Source organism: Colius striatus, chromosome 18 (assembly GCF_028858725.1).
Source record: "Colius striatus isolate bColStr4 chromosome 18, bColStr4.1.hap1, whole genome shotgun sequence".
Taxonomy (NCBI): domain Eukaryota; kingdom Metazoa; phylum Chordata; class Aves; order Coliiformes; family Coliidae; genus Colius; species Colius striatus.
Window position 1 is genome coordinate 7,542,029 of NC_084776.1, and position 12,544 is coordinate 7,554,572.

Sequence of the window (12,544 nt, forward strand, 5' to 3'; positions counted from 1 at the left end):
TTTTGGTGTGATCATCTGCCTGCTAACCAGGGGATCTCTGGACACGTCCTGTGCAGGGTACACAGGCAGTTTTTTGGCTGGGATGTTTCCCAGGTCTGTGCTGGCCCAAGGTCCCACCCAAGGACAGGGCCTGGAGGAGCAGGGACGTGTGGAGTTGAAGGAGGAAGCACTGCAAGGCTAATTCCATCTGCCCTTGAAAAGGGGCATTGATCCTTTTAAGTCCATTTTCCCCAAGAGGAAACAAGCTGATGTGACTCATTCCTCATGCATTTGCCTGCAGTTCCCAGCACCTTTGAACCCAGTGCCCAGTTTGGCTCCATTAGTCCTCACCAGCATCCCCATGGGAGGGGAGGGAGATGCTGGACCTGCAGACTCACCCTTGGAAAAGCTTCAATCAAAGCTTCACGTTTTCTTCTGTGCCAGATCAGCCTTGGGGCAGAGCCATGGGAAACCAGGTTTCCTTATCACAGTTGTTCTGTAAATAAAACACTTTCTAGTCCTGTTGCCAGCTGGCCACTACATGGGGCTGGTCCCTGCTGCTGGCCCCACAGTGGGGCAGGATGAGGCCCTGCTCAGATCACCCCCCCAGTGCTGTCAGGTCCAACAGCTCCCACTAGCACTGAGGTCAAACTAGTGAGAAAATAAAGCTTTATTTGGGGAAAGCAGCTTAGTACAAAGAGCAACTGCAGCATGGTACCCCAAAAAGCTGCTCTGCCATGTCCAAGAGCCACAAGAGGGGTTGAGGAGGGGCTGGGGGAGCAGAACCTGCCTGCACAGGGGGCTGGTGGAGCACAGGGATCCCTTGGCATTGCTTCACAGTAGCCCAAGGCTGCAGCAGCCCCCTCTGGAGTCTCCCCTCCCCCCCAATCTCCCTCAGGTTTGGGAGGTTTGTCCAGGATGGGAGAAAGAGGAAAACCCTAATTCTTGCACCTCCCTCTCCCCATCCCTCACTCTGTTGCAGCAACAGGCACCTGCACATCCCCACAGTGACCAGTGGCTTCACCCCCAGGCCAGGGCACGGCCAGTAGCCCTACATCCCTTCCCAGCTCTCACCAGCGTGACATTCACATGTGCAGTTCAAGGTGGGTTCATTTGCTCATCTGTCCTCATCAGCTCTTGCTAAAACACTGCACCCCCCTCCTGCTTCAGCACCAGGGGCCCTCACTGCACCAGCCCCTGGCTGCAGCTCGGCTACAGCACCAGCTTGGGACTTGCCACAGGTCCAGGCTTTGCCACGGGTCTGGGACGTGCCCCCCTGGGCGGCAGAGCAGCACGGGGGCTCTGCCTCAGTCCCTCCAGCGCAGCGTCACCACTCGCCCCTCACACAGCCAGAAGACGGGGTAGAGCGGCTCCGTGAACACGTTGTGGAAGGAGTGGATGAGCCGTGTCCGCTCCCCGAGGCCATAGAAGGAGAGGAGCCCTTTGCTGTAATCCAGGCTGACCCCCAGGTCCTTATAGAGCTGGCTCTGGATCTTCTCAGGCCGGCCCTGGTGCCAGGCCAGGTAGCCGTCCTCCCGCACCTGCAGCCCCCACGAGCCCCCGTCCAGCCCGATGTTGAAGGTGTGGCCTTGCTGCCGCTCCCGGGGCAGCCCTGGGTACGTCACCCCCAGGATGACCATGTGGCTGGAGATATTCACCTCCCAGTAGTGGTGGCCGTGGCCGTAGCCCTGCGTGCACAGCACCTGCCAGGGCTGGAAGCGAGGGCCCTGCTCCTGCCGCCCGGGGCTGGGGCTGGGGCTGTGCCTCACCCGCCGGTTCCCCTTCGACAGCTCCAGGTACTTGTTGGCGGTCTCGGGGTCGAAGGTGAGGTTGCGGTGGTCTGGGAAGAGCAGAGAGAGATGGGGCTGAAATGCTGTGTCAGACCCTCCCACCCTTGGTGTGACTCGGTGGTGATGGGGCTCGGACTGCACAGGGCTGGCTCCCGAAATGGGAGGGACCAAGTCAGAGGGTGTTTGGAGGGGCAGTGGGGTGAGATGTGATACCTGCCCGCCCCCTAACTGCTAGGAGGAAGAGAAACAGCCCCAAAACAGCTGTTAAAAGGCTGAGACACGGTGCTTCACGCAGTCCTTGCACGGCCCAGCTCACAGCCAGCACGGAGCAGTGCCTCTGGGGCTGTTTGGGAGAGACGTGCCTGGTTTTAGGAGCAAAAACTCTGAGCGTGGGGGAGAAACTCCAGGCATTGAATAAACATGACATTGCCCATGGGAAGTTACTCTCCCCAGCACAGGCTGCAGTAACTCCTCATACCATGGGCACTCACCAGCCACCAGCACTTCACCTTCCTCCTGCAACATTCCCCCTGGTCACCTGCTCTGGGCTCACCCCTGCTGCCCAAATTAACACTGTTTTCCTGTAAACAACACTGAGAATGTTTCATGGGGGCTGATGGAAAGAAATCTTACAGGTCCCACGGGCACTGATTGCCTCCCTGGCAAGAATGATGTGACCAACACACCCTTAACATCATCCAACCCTCTTCCCAAGGGGGAGCAGATGGGAAAAGGAGGAAATCCCTAAAGAATCAGAGCAGGGTGGGCCTGGGGAGGGAAGGGGACACGAAAGGCTGTGCAGCGTGGGGCTGTATCCCTGCCTAGAGAGCAGGGGCTGCAGGGAGGGCTCCAGAGTGGTGCTGGGCTGGGCAGGGTGGCTTGGCAGCCCAGGACATGTCCCATGGGGGCTGCCTGCCAGCTGCTGGGGCTGCCTGTGTGCCTCTGGGAAGTGTTGTCTCCAAACATGGGGATCTGGGAACAGGCTCAGCATTCCTGCCCAGGGCAGACACCCAAGGCAGCTGAAAACGAAGGATGGAGATGGGGCATGATCTAGGGCAGCAGCAGACACAGTGCTGGTTACTGGCAGCCCCAAGCTCCATGGGAAAACGTCTCCTGGTGCCACTAACCCCCCTAAGGAGACCTTTCCTGGCCATGCAGTGTCCCACAGCCCCTTTACCCCAGCCCTGGACACCCTTTGCATTTCAGGAGAGGGATTAGGAGAGCCAGGGAAGGAGCCCTTGTCCTGTCCCTGCAGCCACAACCACCCTCCCCCCAGGGAAGAGCACAGCTTGGTGAAATCTGTGCTTGCTGAGGACCCCAGCGAGGTGCTGTCCCTCCAGACCCCCACATGCTCCTCACCTTTCAGAAGCTCAGCTCTGAGCTGACACTCAGGGACAGGGGCCACCACCTTCACTGAAGGCCCCCAGGGCTGCACTGGGCCTGTGGAGGTTGGGGACAACAGTTTTGAGTGATGCCACCAAAAAACTTGTTCCTTCCCTGCTTCCATGAGATGAGGAGGAAGTCTGTCACACCCAAGCTTGGGAACAGGCATGTGCCACTGTGGCTCAGCATTGCCAGCAAGGAGGAGCTACAAGGAAGCCACCCAGCTCATCCCACTCCTTTGATACCCATCTGCTGTTTGGGATACATGTCCCCATCCCAAAGCTCTGCCTCTGGCAGCTGTGACCCCAGCACAGTGCCATGGGCCAGGCTGCAGTTCAGGGTGACTTGAAGCCCTTAGGGACAGCCCTGCAAGCAGAAAGTTACCTTGGTCCATGGGGTCAGGGGCTTGGGAGGGCACAGAGTCAGGCAGGTCCTCCAGTAGGAGCCTGGAGATGTTGGTGAGGATCTCAATGACAGGTTTGATCACAGTGGCCACATCAAACTCCACGGGGAGTAGAGGCTCTGGGCTCTCTGGAGATGGGAGCAGAGGGAATTCCTGTGGACAGAAATGCAGACACCCCTGCACCAGCCTGGGGGAACCACAGCTCCGAGTCCCACCCACACACGCTTCATCCCTCCAGCTGTGACTGCAGTGTAGGGATAGTTGCAGGGGGAACGTGAGGCTGTGGGGAGCAGAGGGGCTGTGGCACAGGACTGTGTGATTTGCTGGTGCTGGGAGGGTCTTGCTGAGTGGTTTTGGGGTGGGAGATGCTTCCCATGGCCCTACAGGCAGCACAGTCTGCATCTGGCATTGCATTCCCTAACTTTTCAAGGACAACCTCCCAGCCCCAGAAGCAGCTCTTCCCCACAGCCCCATCACATCCCTGGGCTGGGCTGAGGGTGCCCCTCAACCCCTGTGAGGATTCTCTCCAGGGAAGAGGTTGACTGTGTCTCTGCCCTCACCAAAGGTGCCAATACCTGGAGGAAGGTCCTGTGGTCAGGGCAAGCCAGCAGGCTCTGAGCCCTCTCCCTGTGCTGGCCCAGGCTGTCCAGGTGGTCCTTCAGGATGCTCCAGTTCTCCCCCACCTGCCCCAGTGCTGCTTCTTGTTCTTTCTCAATCCTGGTCACTGTCTGCCACTGGAAATCCTCTAGAGATTTCCTCAGGACAGTGAATTTGTTCAGAATCACCGATCTGAGCTGCTCTGAGGAGTCCTGGGTGGGGAAGAGCCATGAAAGAGACATGAGAGCCAGTGCAGTCCCACACCTGTGCCCAGCATGGCAGCAGCAGCAGCGTTACCTTGATGCTCTGTGTTTGCTGCTCCAGCTCCTGCATCCACTGCTTGATCCTCTCTGATTCCTCCTGTTTTTTTTCCAGGAACTCTTGCAAAAGGGCCTGTCATGGGAGGCACCAACATCATAGAATCACAGAATGATGGGGTTGGAAGGGACCTTTAGAAACTGTCTAGTCCAACCTGCCAGAGCAGGTCCCACCTAGATCGGGTCACACAGGAATGTGTCAAGAAGGGTCTTGAAGCCCTCCAAGGAAGGAGCCTCCACACCCTCCCTGGGCAGCCTGTGCCAGGGCTCCCTCACTGAAACACTGAAAAAGTTTTTTCTTCTGTTTAAATGGAACTTTTTGTGTTCCAGCTTCATCCCATCACCCCTTGTCCTGTTGCTAGACACCATAGAAAAAGGTGATTCCCCAACCTCCTGACACCCACCCCTTAGATATTTGTAAATATTAATGAGCTCCCCCCTCAGTCTCCAGCCTGAACAGCCCCAGTTCCTGCAGCCTTTCCTCAGAAGGAAGAAGCTCCATTCCCCTGATCATCTCTCTAGCCCTGTGCTGGCTTCTCCAGCACTTCCCTGTCCCTCTGGAGCTGAGGAGCCCAGAACTGGACAGCTGAGGCCTCAGCAGGGCAGAGCAGAGAGGGAGCAGAACCTCCCTCGACCTTCTGCCCACACTCTTCTTAATGTATCCCGGGCTGCCATTGGCCTTCCTGACCACGAGGGCACATTGTTGCTCATGGTTAGTTTGTTATCAACCCTCAACTATCAGTTATTTATGTTCAGCTGAGGCCGGGCACAGCTCAGCACACGGGGGCTCAGCACATCCCCGCCGCAGGACAGAGGCGGTCACCGTGCCGTGCCGAGCTGCCCCTGTCCCCCATCCTGCCAGCCCCTGTCCCCACCTGCTTCTTGGCACGCTCCTCCTCGAGCAGCAGGCGCCGGTGGCGCTGGCAGTGCCGCGCGGTGCAGACGCAGCAGATGCAGCGCTGCTCCTCCTCGCAGTACAGCTCCAGCGGGCGCCCGTGCTGCGGGCACAGCTCTCCACGGGCCGCCTCTGTCCCCGCCGTGCCCGGGGCGCCCGCCTCCTCCTCCTGTGCCAGCTCCACCACGCTGCACAGGGTGACGTTCTTCTTCAGCTCCGGGCACCGCTCGAACTCCCTGCGGCAGTCGGGGCAGGTGTAGCCCTTCTCGGCCCCGGCGGGCGCCTGCTGCTGCTGCCAGTGGTTGCTGATGCAGAGCTTGCAGAAGTTGTGCCCACAGGGTAAGGTCACGGGCACTCTGAACAGCTCCAGGCAGATGGAGCAAACCAGCTTCTCCTCCAGCCTCTGGGATGCCATCCTGCCTGCAGCCCGCATCGAAGTGGGAAACGAGGCGACCAAGGCAGCCGGGGAAACAGAAACTCAGCCGTGCAGGGGAGGAGCTGGTGACGTTGAGCCCAGAGGCGGGTCCTTAAACAGACACGCAGTGCTTGCCTTCTCAGCCACTGCAGTTGTGCCAGACGCTGGGGAGACCCTGGGGACGGTTGGAGCTGCTGTCCCCAGGGTCAGGGAAGGGCTGCAGGGCACAGCAGCAGACCGTGGAGAGGACGTAAGGCTGCAGAGACAGTGACAGCACAGGCAGACACAGGAGTGGAAGCAACAGATGTTGCTCTGAATGCATCTGCATGGGCACATGTGCAATGGATAATTTGTTTTCAGTCCTTTGCTGTTCTTTGAGGCAATTTCCTGGCATTCTCACCCACCAGTGCTGGGCCCTTGAGCACAGAGATCTCAGTGTATCTCTCCTGGCACCTGCCAGCCTGGAACCAGCAGAGGGGCACCCACTGCTGCTGCAGCCACATCACCTCCCTCTGCAGTGACAAGGGCTGTGACACAGGCCAGCAGCCAGCCAGGGCAACATTCTGCCCTCGCACCTTTCTGATTTACACTGCTGCTGTTCACACAAGCCCTCCCCCACACCTCCCATGCCTTCTCCTAGGAAGTTCCTTGTACCACTCCTGCACATCAGAACTCCAAACCACAAGGATGATGCCAGCAGGGCAATGAGGTCTTGCTCCAGTGAAGGCTTCTGCCTGCAGAAAACCATGGTGGCCACACACCATGTACCTTCACCTCATCTTCATACAGTTCAGGAGAAAAACCTGCCAACTTTCCCATCCAACCCTTATCTCCTGCCCCTGGCAGATGTGCTATTGCTTACACACACGCTCAAGGCAGCCGAGAGCAGAGAGGGACAGAGCAGTTTCCCTATCAGCAGCAGGGCCAGAGCCAGCCCACAGGCTCAGGAGGTGACATGGGGTCTGTCATACCTCCCTGCCTGTCCCAGCATAGCTTCAGTCCCCTAAAACATTTCTTTGGGCTGAATCTGCAAATTCTGACTGGCTGTTGAAAGCTGAGAGAGGGGCGTTCCATGCCCTGCGTGTGTCTGCACCTGCAGGACACCCACACTCCCTGCTCACCTCACCAGGTAATCCACCCCAGGTAAAAGAGTCCAGAACCCTTTGGGGTGGGGAGAGCTCATGGTGCTCAGGTAGCTGGTAACAAGCCCAAGACAGAACAGCAAGGGCATTTCAGGACATCAGTTGTTTCCTGGAGGTGTCCAGTTGCTGAGGAAGGGGGAAACCTCAAAAAAGTTACTGGGAAGCTGAGCTGGGACCAGGGAGCTGCAACAGTGAAAGCATGGTGGTATCTGGAGGTTTAAGGATGTGAAGGGGGATGCACCAAGTGCCCTGCTGAGCAGCAGAAAGTCTCTCCACAGCTTGGGTAGAGCAGCAGGAACAGCAGAGTGCCCAGCCACTGCTGTGTGTCTGCCCCAAGCCCTGCAGCTCTGCTTTGCTCCTGATCCACAGAGTGAGCAGGAGGGGAAAAAGGCCCATGATGTCAGGGGAAGCCAGCTCTGCAAGTGCTGACCCTGGGCAGCTGTAGTCACACTCTTCTCACCCTGCAACATCCGAGAGGGGAAGGTGCTCCTGGGCAAGGGAAGGGCTGCCCTCCTGCCCTCCTCCCCTGCGCCCTACTGAGCTGCCCAGCTCTGCCCATAGCTCTTCCCAATAACAACAGCTCTGTCAGCACTGTCAGAATGTTTAATTGGACTCATCTCTTTAGGAGGGCTGCACAAATGAAAGCTGATGCAGTCCTGAACAGCAGCACTGCAAGAGGAAGAAATCCAGACTGGCCTGGCTCTGTTTGTTCCATACAGAGGCAAAAGGAGACCTGTGATCCTTACAGAGAAGCATCTCCAGGGGCACTCCACACACTCACCCTTACCCATCACTCTGCTCCAGAATCAGCAGCAAGATTTCAGCCTGGCTATAGATTTACTTTCATCTACAAACGTCCTCTTTAAGCAGCCTTTGAGCATCCATCTGGCAGCACTGAAGGCCCTCAGCTGCCCAGCACAGGGGGCTGGGGAGCCCAGGGCTGAGCCTTTGTCACTTCCCTCCAGAGGCACAGGTATGTGTGGCAGGGCCATGGAGCTGCATGGCACCTGGAGAGGAGGCTGTGCCTCTAGTAAATGCCATAGGTGGGCTCCTGGGTGTCTCGGTATCTGTCCAGGTACCTCAGGGGCTGGTGGCGAGGGAACTTCAGCTGTGGAGGGTGGTAAACAGGCGGCCGCACGAACTCAAACACGGGCTCCCTCATGTCTGGGAAAGGGGTCACAAGGAGCGTCAGCAGATGGCTCAGCCCCCACCCCAGCCCTCCCCTTCCCCTGCAGGAGCCTCCACGTGCACACTCTGCACTTTGAAATGCACTCTCAACAGAGCCTTTAAGAGGCTTTTTCCTCAGACTGCTGTTGGTTTGGTGGAGGATGACACAGATCCCAGACAAGTGCCAGCCCCAAGCAAGAGCCTACAGCCCCAGCTTGCCCACCCATCCTGTGTGGTACCCACAGGGTCACGTCCTGGCCCTCAAACAGGTCCTCCCCCAGCACCCCTGCAGGCTGTGCTTCTTACTGAGGACCTGATGGAACACCCAGGTAACAGAGCTGTCCCACTGGCTCTGGAAAAACGCCAGCCCAGCTGGGGTCATGGCATCCTCGTGCTTCCTGTAGAAGTCAAAGGTGCTGAAGGTTCTCAGCTTGAGGCTGTGGCTGGAAAAGAGACACAAGCACAAGAGCTGAGGTGAGCTTCTTCTCCTGCAGCACCATGGTTGGTAAATACTTCCCCCCACATCACACCAGAGCCTGTGACTTTTGTAACAGAAGTAGAAAAGGAACACAGAACTCACCCAGCCCAAGCCCCTGCTAAAGCAGGTTCCCCTCGAGCACGGGGCACAGGAACGTGTCCAGGAGGGTTTAGATACCTCCTAAGAAGGAGCCTCCACACCCTCCCTGGGCAGCCTGGGCCAGGGCTTCCTCACCTCAAGACCAAAGAGGACTTCCCTTGTGTTTAAGTGGAACTGTTTATGTTCCAGCTCATGTCCATTACCCCTTGTCCTGCCACTGGATACTACTGAAAAAGTGTCTTCCCATCCTCCTGACATTCACTTTCAGGTACTTGTTAAGTGTTGATGAGGTCAAAAACCCTCAAAATAAGTCAATAAAAAGCCTCCCAGCTTCTCCAGCTCTGAGCATATTTCTACCTCAGGCAGAGCAAACCACTTTCTTAGCAGCTTGTTTTAAAGCAACAGGACTCAGCAGTGCTGGCAGGGCTGGGGTTGTGATGCCACACAAACTCAAAGCAGCCTTGAACAACCCTGCAGACTAAAAGGAACTGCTCTTCTACAGCAGTAACAGGCTGTGACCATGACAAGCAGCAACAGCCAAACCATGGGAGCAGGACAGCCTGAATTACCATGGCAGCGGGCGAACATCGGCACTGAAATCGATGGGGCGGTCTTGCTTGAAGAGGAGGAAGATGAAGCGGTGGTAGCCAGTTCCCATGGCAGGGAAGGGGGGCAGGTAGTGGCAGATCTCTTTCCCAGACTTGATGTCATTGCCTGGGATGTTTGTCCTGAACACAAAGAAGTTTATTTCACTATGCATCCATGTATTTCCTTCCATCAGGCCCATTAGACTCAGCCAGGACTGCAAATCACTCTGCTGTGTTCTGACACGACTTACACTCTGATGGATAAGCAAACACAGAGTGGAACCTGCTGTCAATGGGAGAAAAAGAAACAACAGCAACAGTTGGAACTACTTCAGCAAGAGCCACAACACGGGGGTAAAGAAGCTGATGGCAGGATCACCAGAGAAAGCCACAGAACTGCCCCAGTGAATGGTTATTGCCAAGCTCTGCAGGAGGAGCTGCTGCCTGGCCCCAAGCTGAGCAGCTCTGAGGTGCAGTACTCACACCAGCCAGTGCAGGTACTCCGAGTCTGTGTCTCTCAAATGTCCATCTGCAAAGGCACACAACAGAGAAAGGTGACTCAGGGACATGCTGGCGTTTGCACCACCCCCCCTCAGACCCGCTTTTAACAAAGGCTCGAGAGCTCCCACCATTCCCTTCCCAGGGGAAAACTAATTCTTATAAGCTTGAGCTTAAAATGAGGAGCAAAGAACCCTACAGATGAAATTCCAAGATTAAAAAGACTTCTGGGTCAGCTGCTTCCCTTCACTATGCAGTAAGAGCAGCAGCAGCCTGCCTACCTCCCAGGCACATCACCTAGGGAGAGAGAGTTTGGGGGGAAATAAAAGATAGGAGTCAGGGAATTCTTTCTTCCACACTGTGACACTGTTGCATCACTGTCCCATCTCCAACTGCTAGAGATTTGTGGAGGCTACAGTCTTTCCTGCATGTGTGGTACGTCACTGCTTAGCAGATACCACCTCATCTCTGGCTGTGCAACCAAAAGAAACAGGAGCTGAACCAAAAGCAGAGGGAAACAACCCCGTTTAAAGCTGTTCTTTTTAAAGAATCTGCAGCTCACCTGGATTTGTGAGCAGCAGAGTCCAGAGGGAGGCTTTCTCTGCCTTGTATGACACTGCAGGGGGACTGGAAGCCTAAAAGAGTAACATAAAGAGAATGTGAATCACTCAAACAACAGGCTCCATTAAGACCAGCTCATAATTTTCAAGGCAAATAGGAACTTGTGACGGCCATGGCCACGTCACTGAGCAACCCAGCTCCCCACAGAGAGCCCCTAGAGTGTTAATAGTCATCATCTGGCCAACAGACAATGACTCTGTGGCAAAGCTGTGTCTTTATCATGTCCAAGAAACACTTTTTATTCATATTTTCCTCATCTCAGAGGAAATATCATTCTAAAAGAAATCTCCCAGGAGGTACAACGCCCATCATAGAACTGTTTTGATTGGAAAAGACATTTAAGATCATCAAGTCGAAGCCCTCCTCTCACACTGCCAAACCCAGCACTAACCCATGGCCCTCAGCACCAAATCTATGCAGCTTTGCAATAGCTCCAGGGCTGGAGAGTCCCCCACCTCCCTGCGCAGCCTGGCACAGGGGCTGTCAATCCTCTCAGGGAAAAAGTTCTTCCTCAGCTCCAATCTCAACCTCCCCTGGTGCAACCTGAGGCCAAACAGCAGCATCTGGCAGACAGACACAGGCTTCCCATGGACTGAGGGCTGCTCACAGCTGCCCTCACACACCTCTGATGGAGTTACTATGTTCCCATAGTAGACAGGCACGATGTGTTCATCTTCTTGGCTGTATTCCACGCTCAGGGGCACCCAGGGGGTGAAGGTGGCCCCCTTGAAGAGGTCCCGGAACACCCCGCAATGCTCCGCCACGCGCTGCTTGTGGTACGGGCCGCTCGTCTGCTCCCACTCAGCTCGGACTTCCTCGAGGGGAATCAGTGCTGCAAGGAGAGAGGAATGAGAGAGGAACAGTGCAGGAGGCAGTTGGGGACCCGGGGCAGAGGGGCAGGAGGGGCTGTGGGGCACAGACCAGTCCGGAGCCGGGCTGCTCTCTCCATCTCAGCATTCTGGTGGTTCTCCCTCAGGATCTTCTTTCTCTCCGCGATCTCCTTTGCCCGGGACAGCTTCTCCTGTGGCAGGCTGATGTCAGTCTTTGGCTCTTCAGAGAGGGGTGAGAAAAGTTTTGTATGTGAAAAACCTGAATGCCCAAAACACCCAAACACACCCTCCCTGCAAGACATCAGAGAGTGGGGCAAGAGGCACCAACTTCAAGGTATTAGAGACGCTATTCTATCACCTCTGCTTCCCCTCCTGCCCCCTCCTTTCATCCTCAGCTCATCACTCCCTCAGACTCAGAGGTCTGCTCATCAGAGCAGCCAAAGTGTGTTTATCAGGTCTAAAGCTCTGGGTCCTGGCTCTCTGATGCTGCTGATGTAAGGAATTACTTCTTTACTCTGCTCCACAGCTTTCAGCAGCTCCTGGCCGGCATTCCTCCTTCCACAACACTGCTACCCATTTCCCCTGAAGACTTCTATATCGGAAAAGAGCCAAAACACCTCATCAGCTCCTTACAGAGCAGGTTTTGGGGCAAACCAGTGGCCCCAACAAACCTTTTCCCTGACCTGCAGCCACAAAACGCCACACGGCGCAGCTCCTTCCGTAGGTACCTGGCTGGGGGCTGGTGTGCTGCCGGTACGTCTTCCACCAGCGGGGCTTCCTGCTCTCCTTCTCTGCCAGCCTGAAGTAACGACCGAAACTGCGGTATTTTTCCAGCGCTTGCAAGTTGCTGACGTCGATATCCTCGTTGGGCATCGGCCCCAGCGGGGCCGCACGTTTACAGAGCGCAGCTGCAAGCGGAGAGCGAGAAATGAGACAGAGACACCGCGGGCCGGGGGTCACCCCCGCCGCCCCGAGCCGGCCCCGCTGGGAGAGCCCAGGCGTCCCAGCGTCCCCTCCGCCCCCCGCTCCGCGCGGCTTCCCCGGCCCGGGGCTCACCGGCGGTGCCGAAGGGCCGCGCGGCCCGGACGCCGCACAGGGCCGCGCTCAGCATCGGCGCCGCCATGGTGCGCGCCGCGCAAGGACCCCGTTCCCATAGCAACGGCCTCCATGGCCCCCAGGCCGTAGCCACGGGGCTGTCCTGCGCAGGGCCTGACTAGAAACACGCCGCCATTCGCGGAGTGACGGCGCTTCCCTCTCCTCACGGCCGCCCCTCCGTCCCCACCGCGGATCCCGATGACGGGGGCGCAGCAGCCCTGCCCTCACCCCAGGGCGGCACACAGGGA

General features: G+C 56.9%; 2 protein-coding genes across 3 annotated transcripts; both read right to left on the reverse strand.

Moving 5' to 3' along the window:
• Window positions 1-631: 631 nt before the first annotated feature.
• TRIM65 (tripartite motif containing 65) lies at window positions 632-6,393 on the reverse strand. Of its 2 annotated transcripts, XM_062011123.1 has the most exons (6): window positions 5,345-6,392; window positions 4,450-4,545; window positions 4,131-4,364; window positions 3,537-3,708; window positions 3,129-3,209; window positions 632-1,819 (listed from the first exon to the last, which is right to left on the reverse strand). In XM_062011123.1, exons 1-6 carry the CDS (start codon window positions 5,795-5,797, stop codon window positions 1,287-1,289), a joined length of 1,569 nt encoding a protein of 522 aa, XP_061867107.1. In that variant the 5' UTR covers window positions 5,798-6,392; the 3' UTR covers window positions 632-1,286. The 2 variants fall into 2 exon arrangements, with proteins under 2 accessions (XP_061867107.1, XP_061867108.1); XM_062011124.1 differs by lacking the exon at window positions 3,129-3,209 and having other exon boundaries at window positions 5,345-6,393.
• Window positions 6,394-7,506: 1,113 nt separating this feature from the next.
• Window positions 7,507-12,342, reverse strand: MRPL38 (mitochondrial ribosomal protein L38). Its single transcript, XM_062010764.1, has 9 exons — window positions 12,258-12,342; window positions 11,930-12,109; window positions 11,293-11,421; window positions 10,995-11,203; window positions 10,313-10,385; window positions 9,736-9,781; window positions 9,235-9,393; window positions 8,395-8,531; window positions 7,507-8,085 (listed from the first exon to the last, which is right to left on the reverse strand). Exons 1-9 carry the CDS (start codon window positions 12,322-12,324, stop codon window positions 7,949-7,951), a joined length of 1,137 nt encoding a protein of 378 aa, XP_061866748.1. The 5' UTR covers window positions 12,325-12,342; the 3' UTR covers window positions 7,507-7,948.
• Window positions 12,343-12,544: the final 202 nt, after the last annotated feature.

Bases quoted from the DNA above. Each gene is read 5' to 3' on its own strand.
- TRIM65 (XM_062011123.1), bottom strand. From the start codon at position 5,797: ATGCGGGCTGCAGGCAGGATGGCATCCCAGAGGCTGGAGGAGAAGCTG. The intron at 4,546-5,344 runs GTGGGGACAGGG...CTCCCATGACAG, and splicing joins AGGAGCGTGCCAAGAAGCAG to GCCCTTTTGCAAGAGTTCCT. The intron at 3,709-4,130 runs GTATTGGCACCT...TTCTGTCCACAG, and splicing joins ACCACAGGACCTTCCTCCAG to GAATTCCCTCTGCTCCCATC.
- MRPL38 (XM_062010764.1), bottom strand. From the start codon at position 12,324: ATGGCGGCGCCGATGCTGAGCGCGGCCCTGTGCGGCGTCCGGGCCGCG. The intron at 12,110-12,257 runs GTGAGCCCCGGG...CTCCGCTTGCAG, and splicing joins GCGGCCCTTCGGCACCGCCG to CTGCGCTCTGTAAACGTGCG. The intron at 11,422-11,929 runs GTACCTACGGAA...CCCTCTCTGAAG, and splicing joins GCACACCAGCCCCCAGCCAG to AGCCAAAGACTGACATCAGC.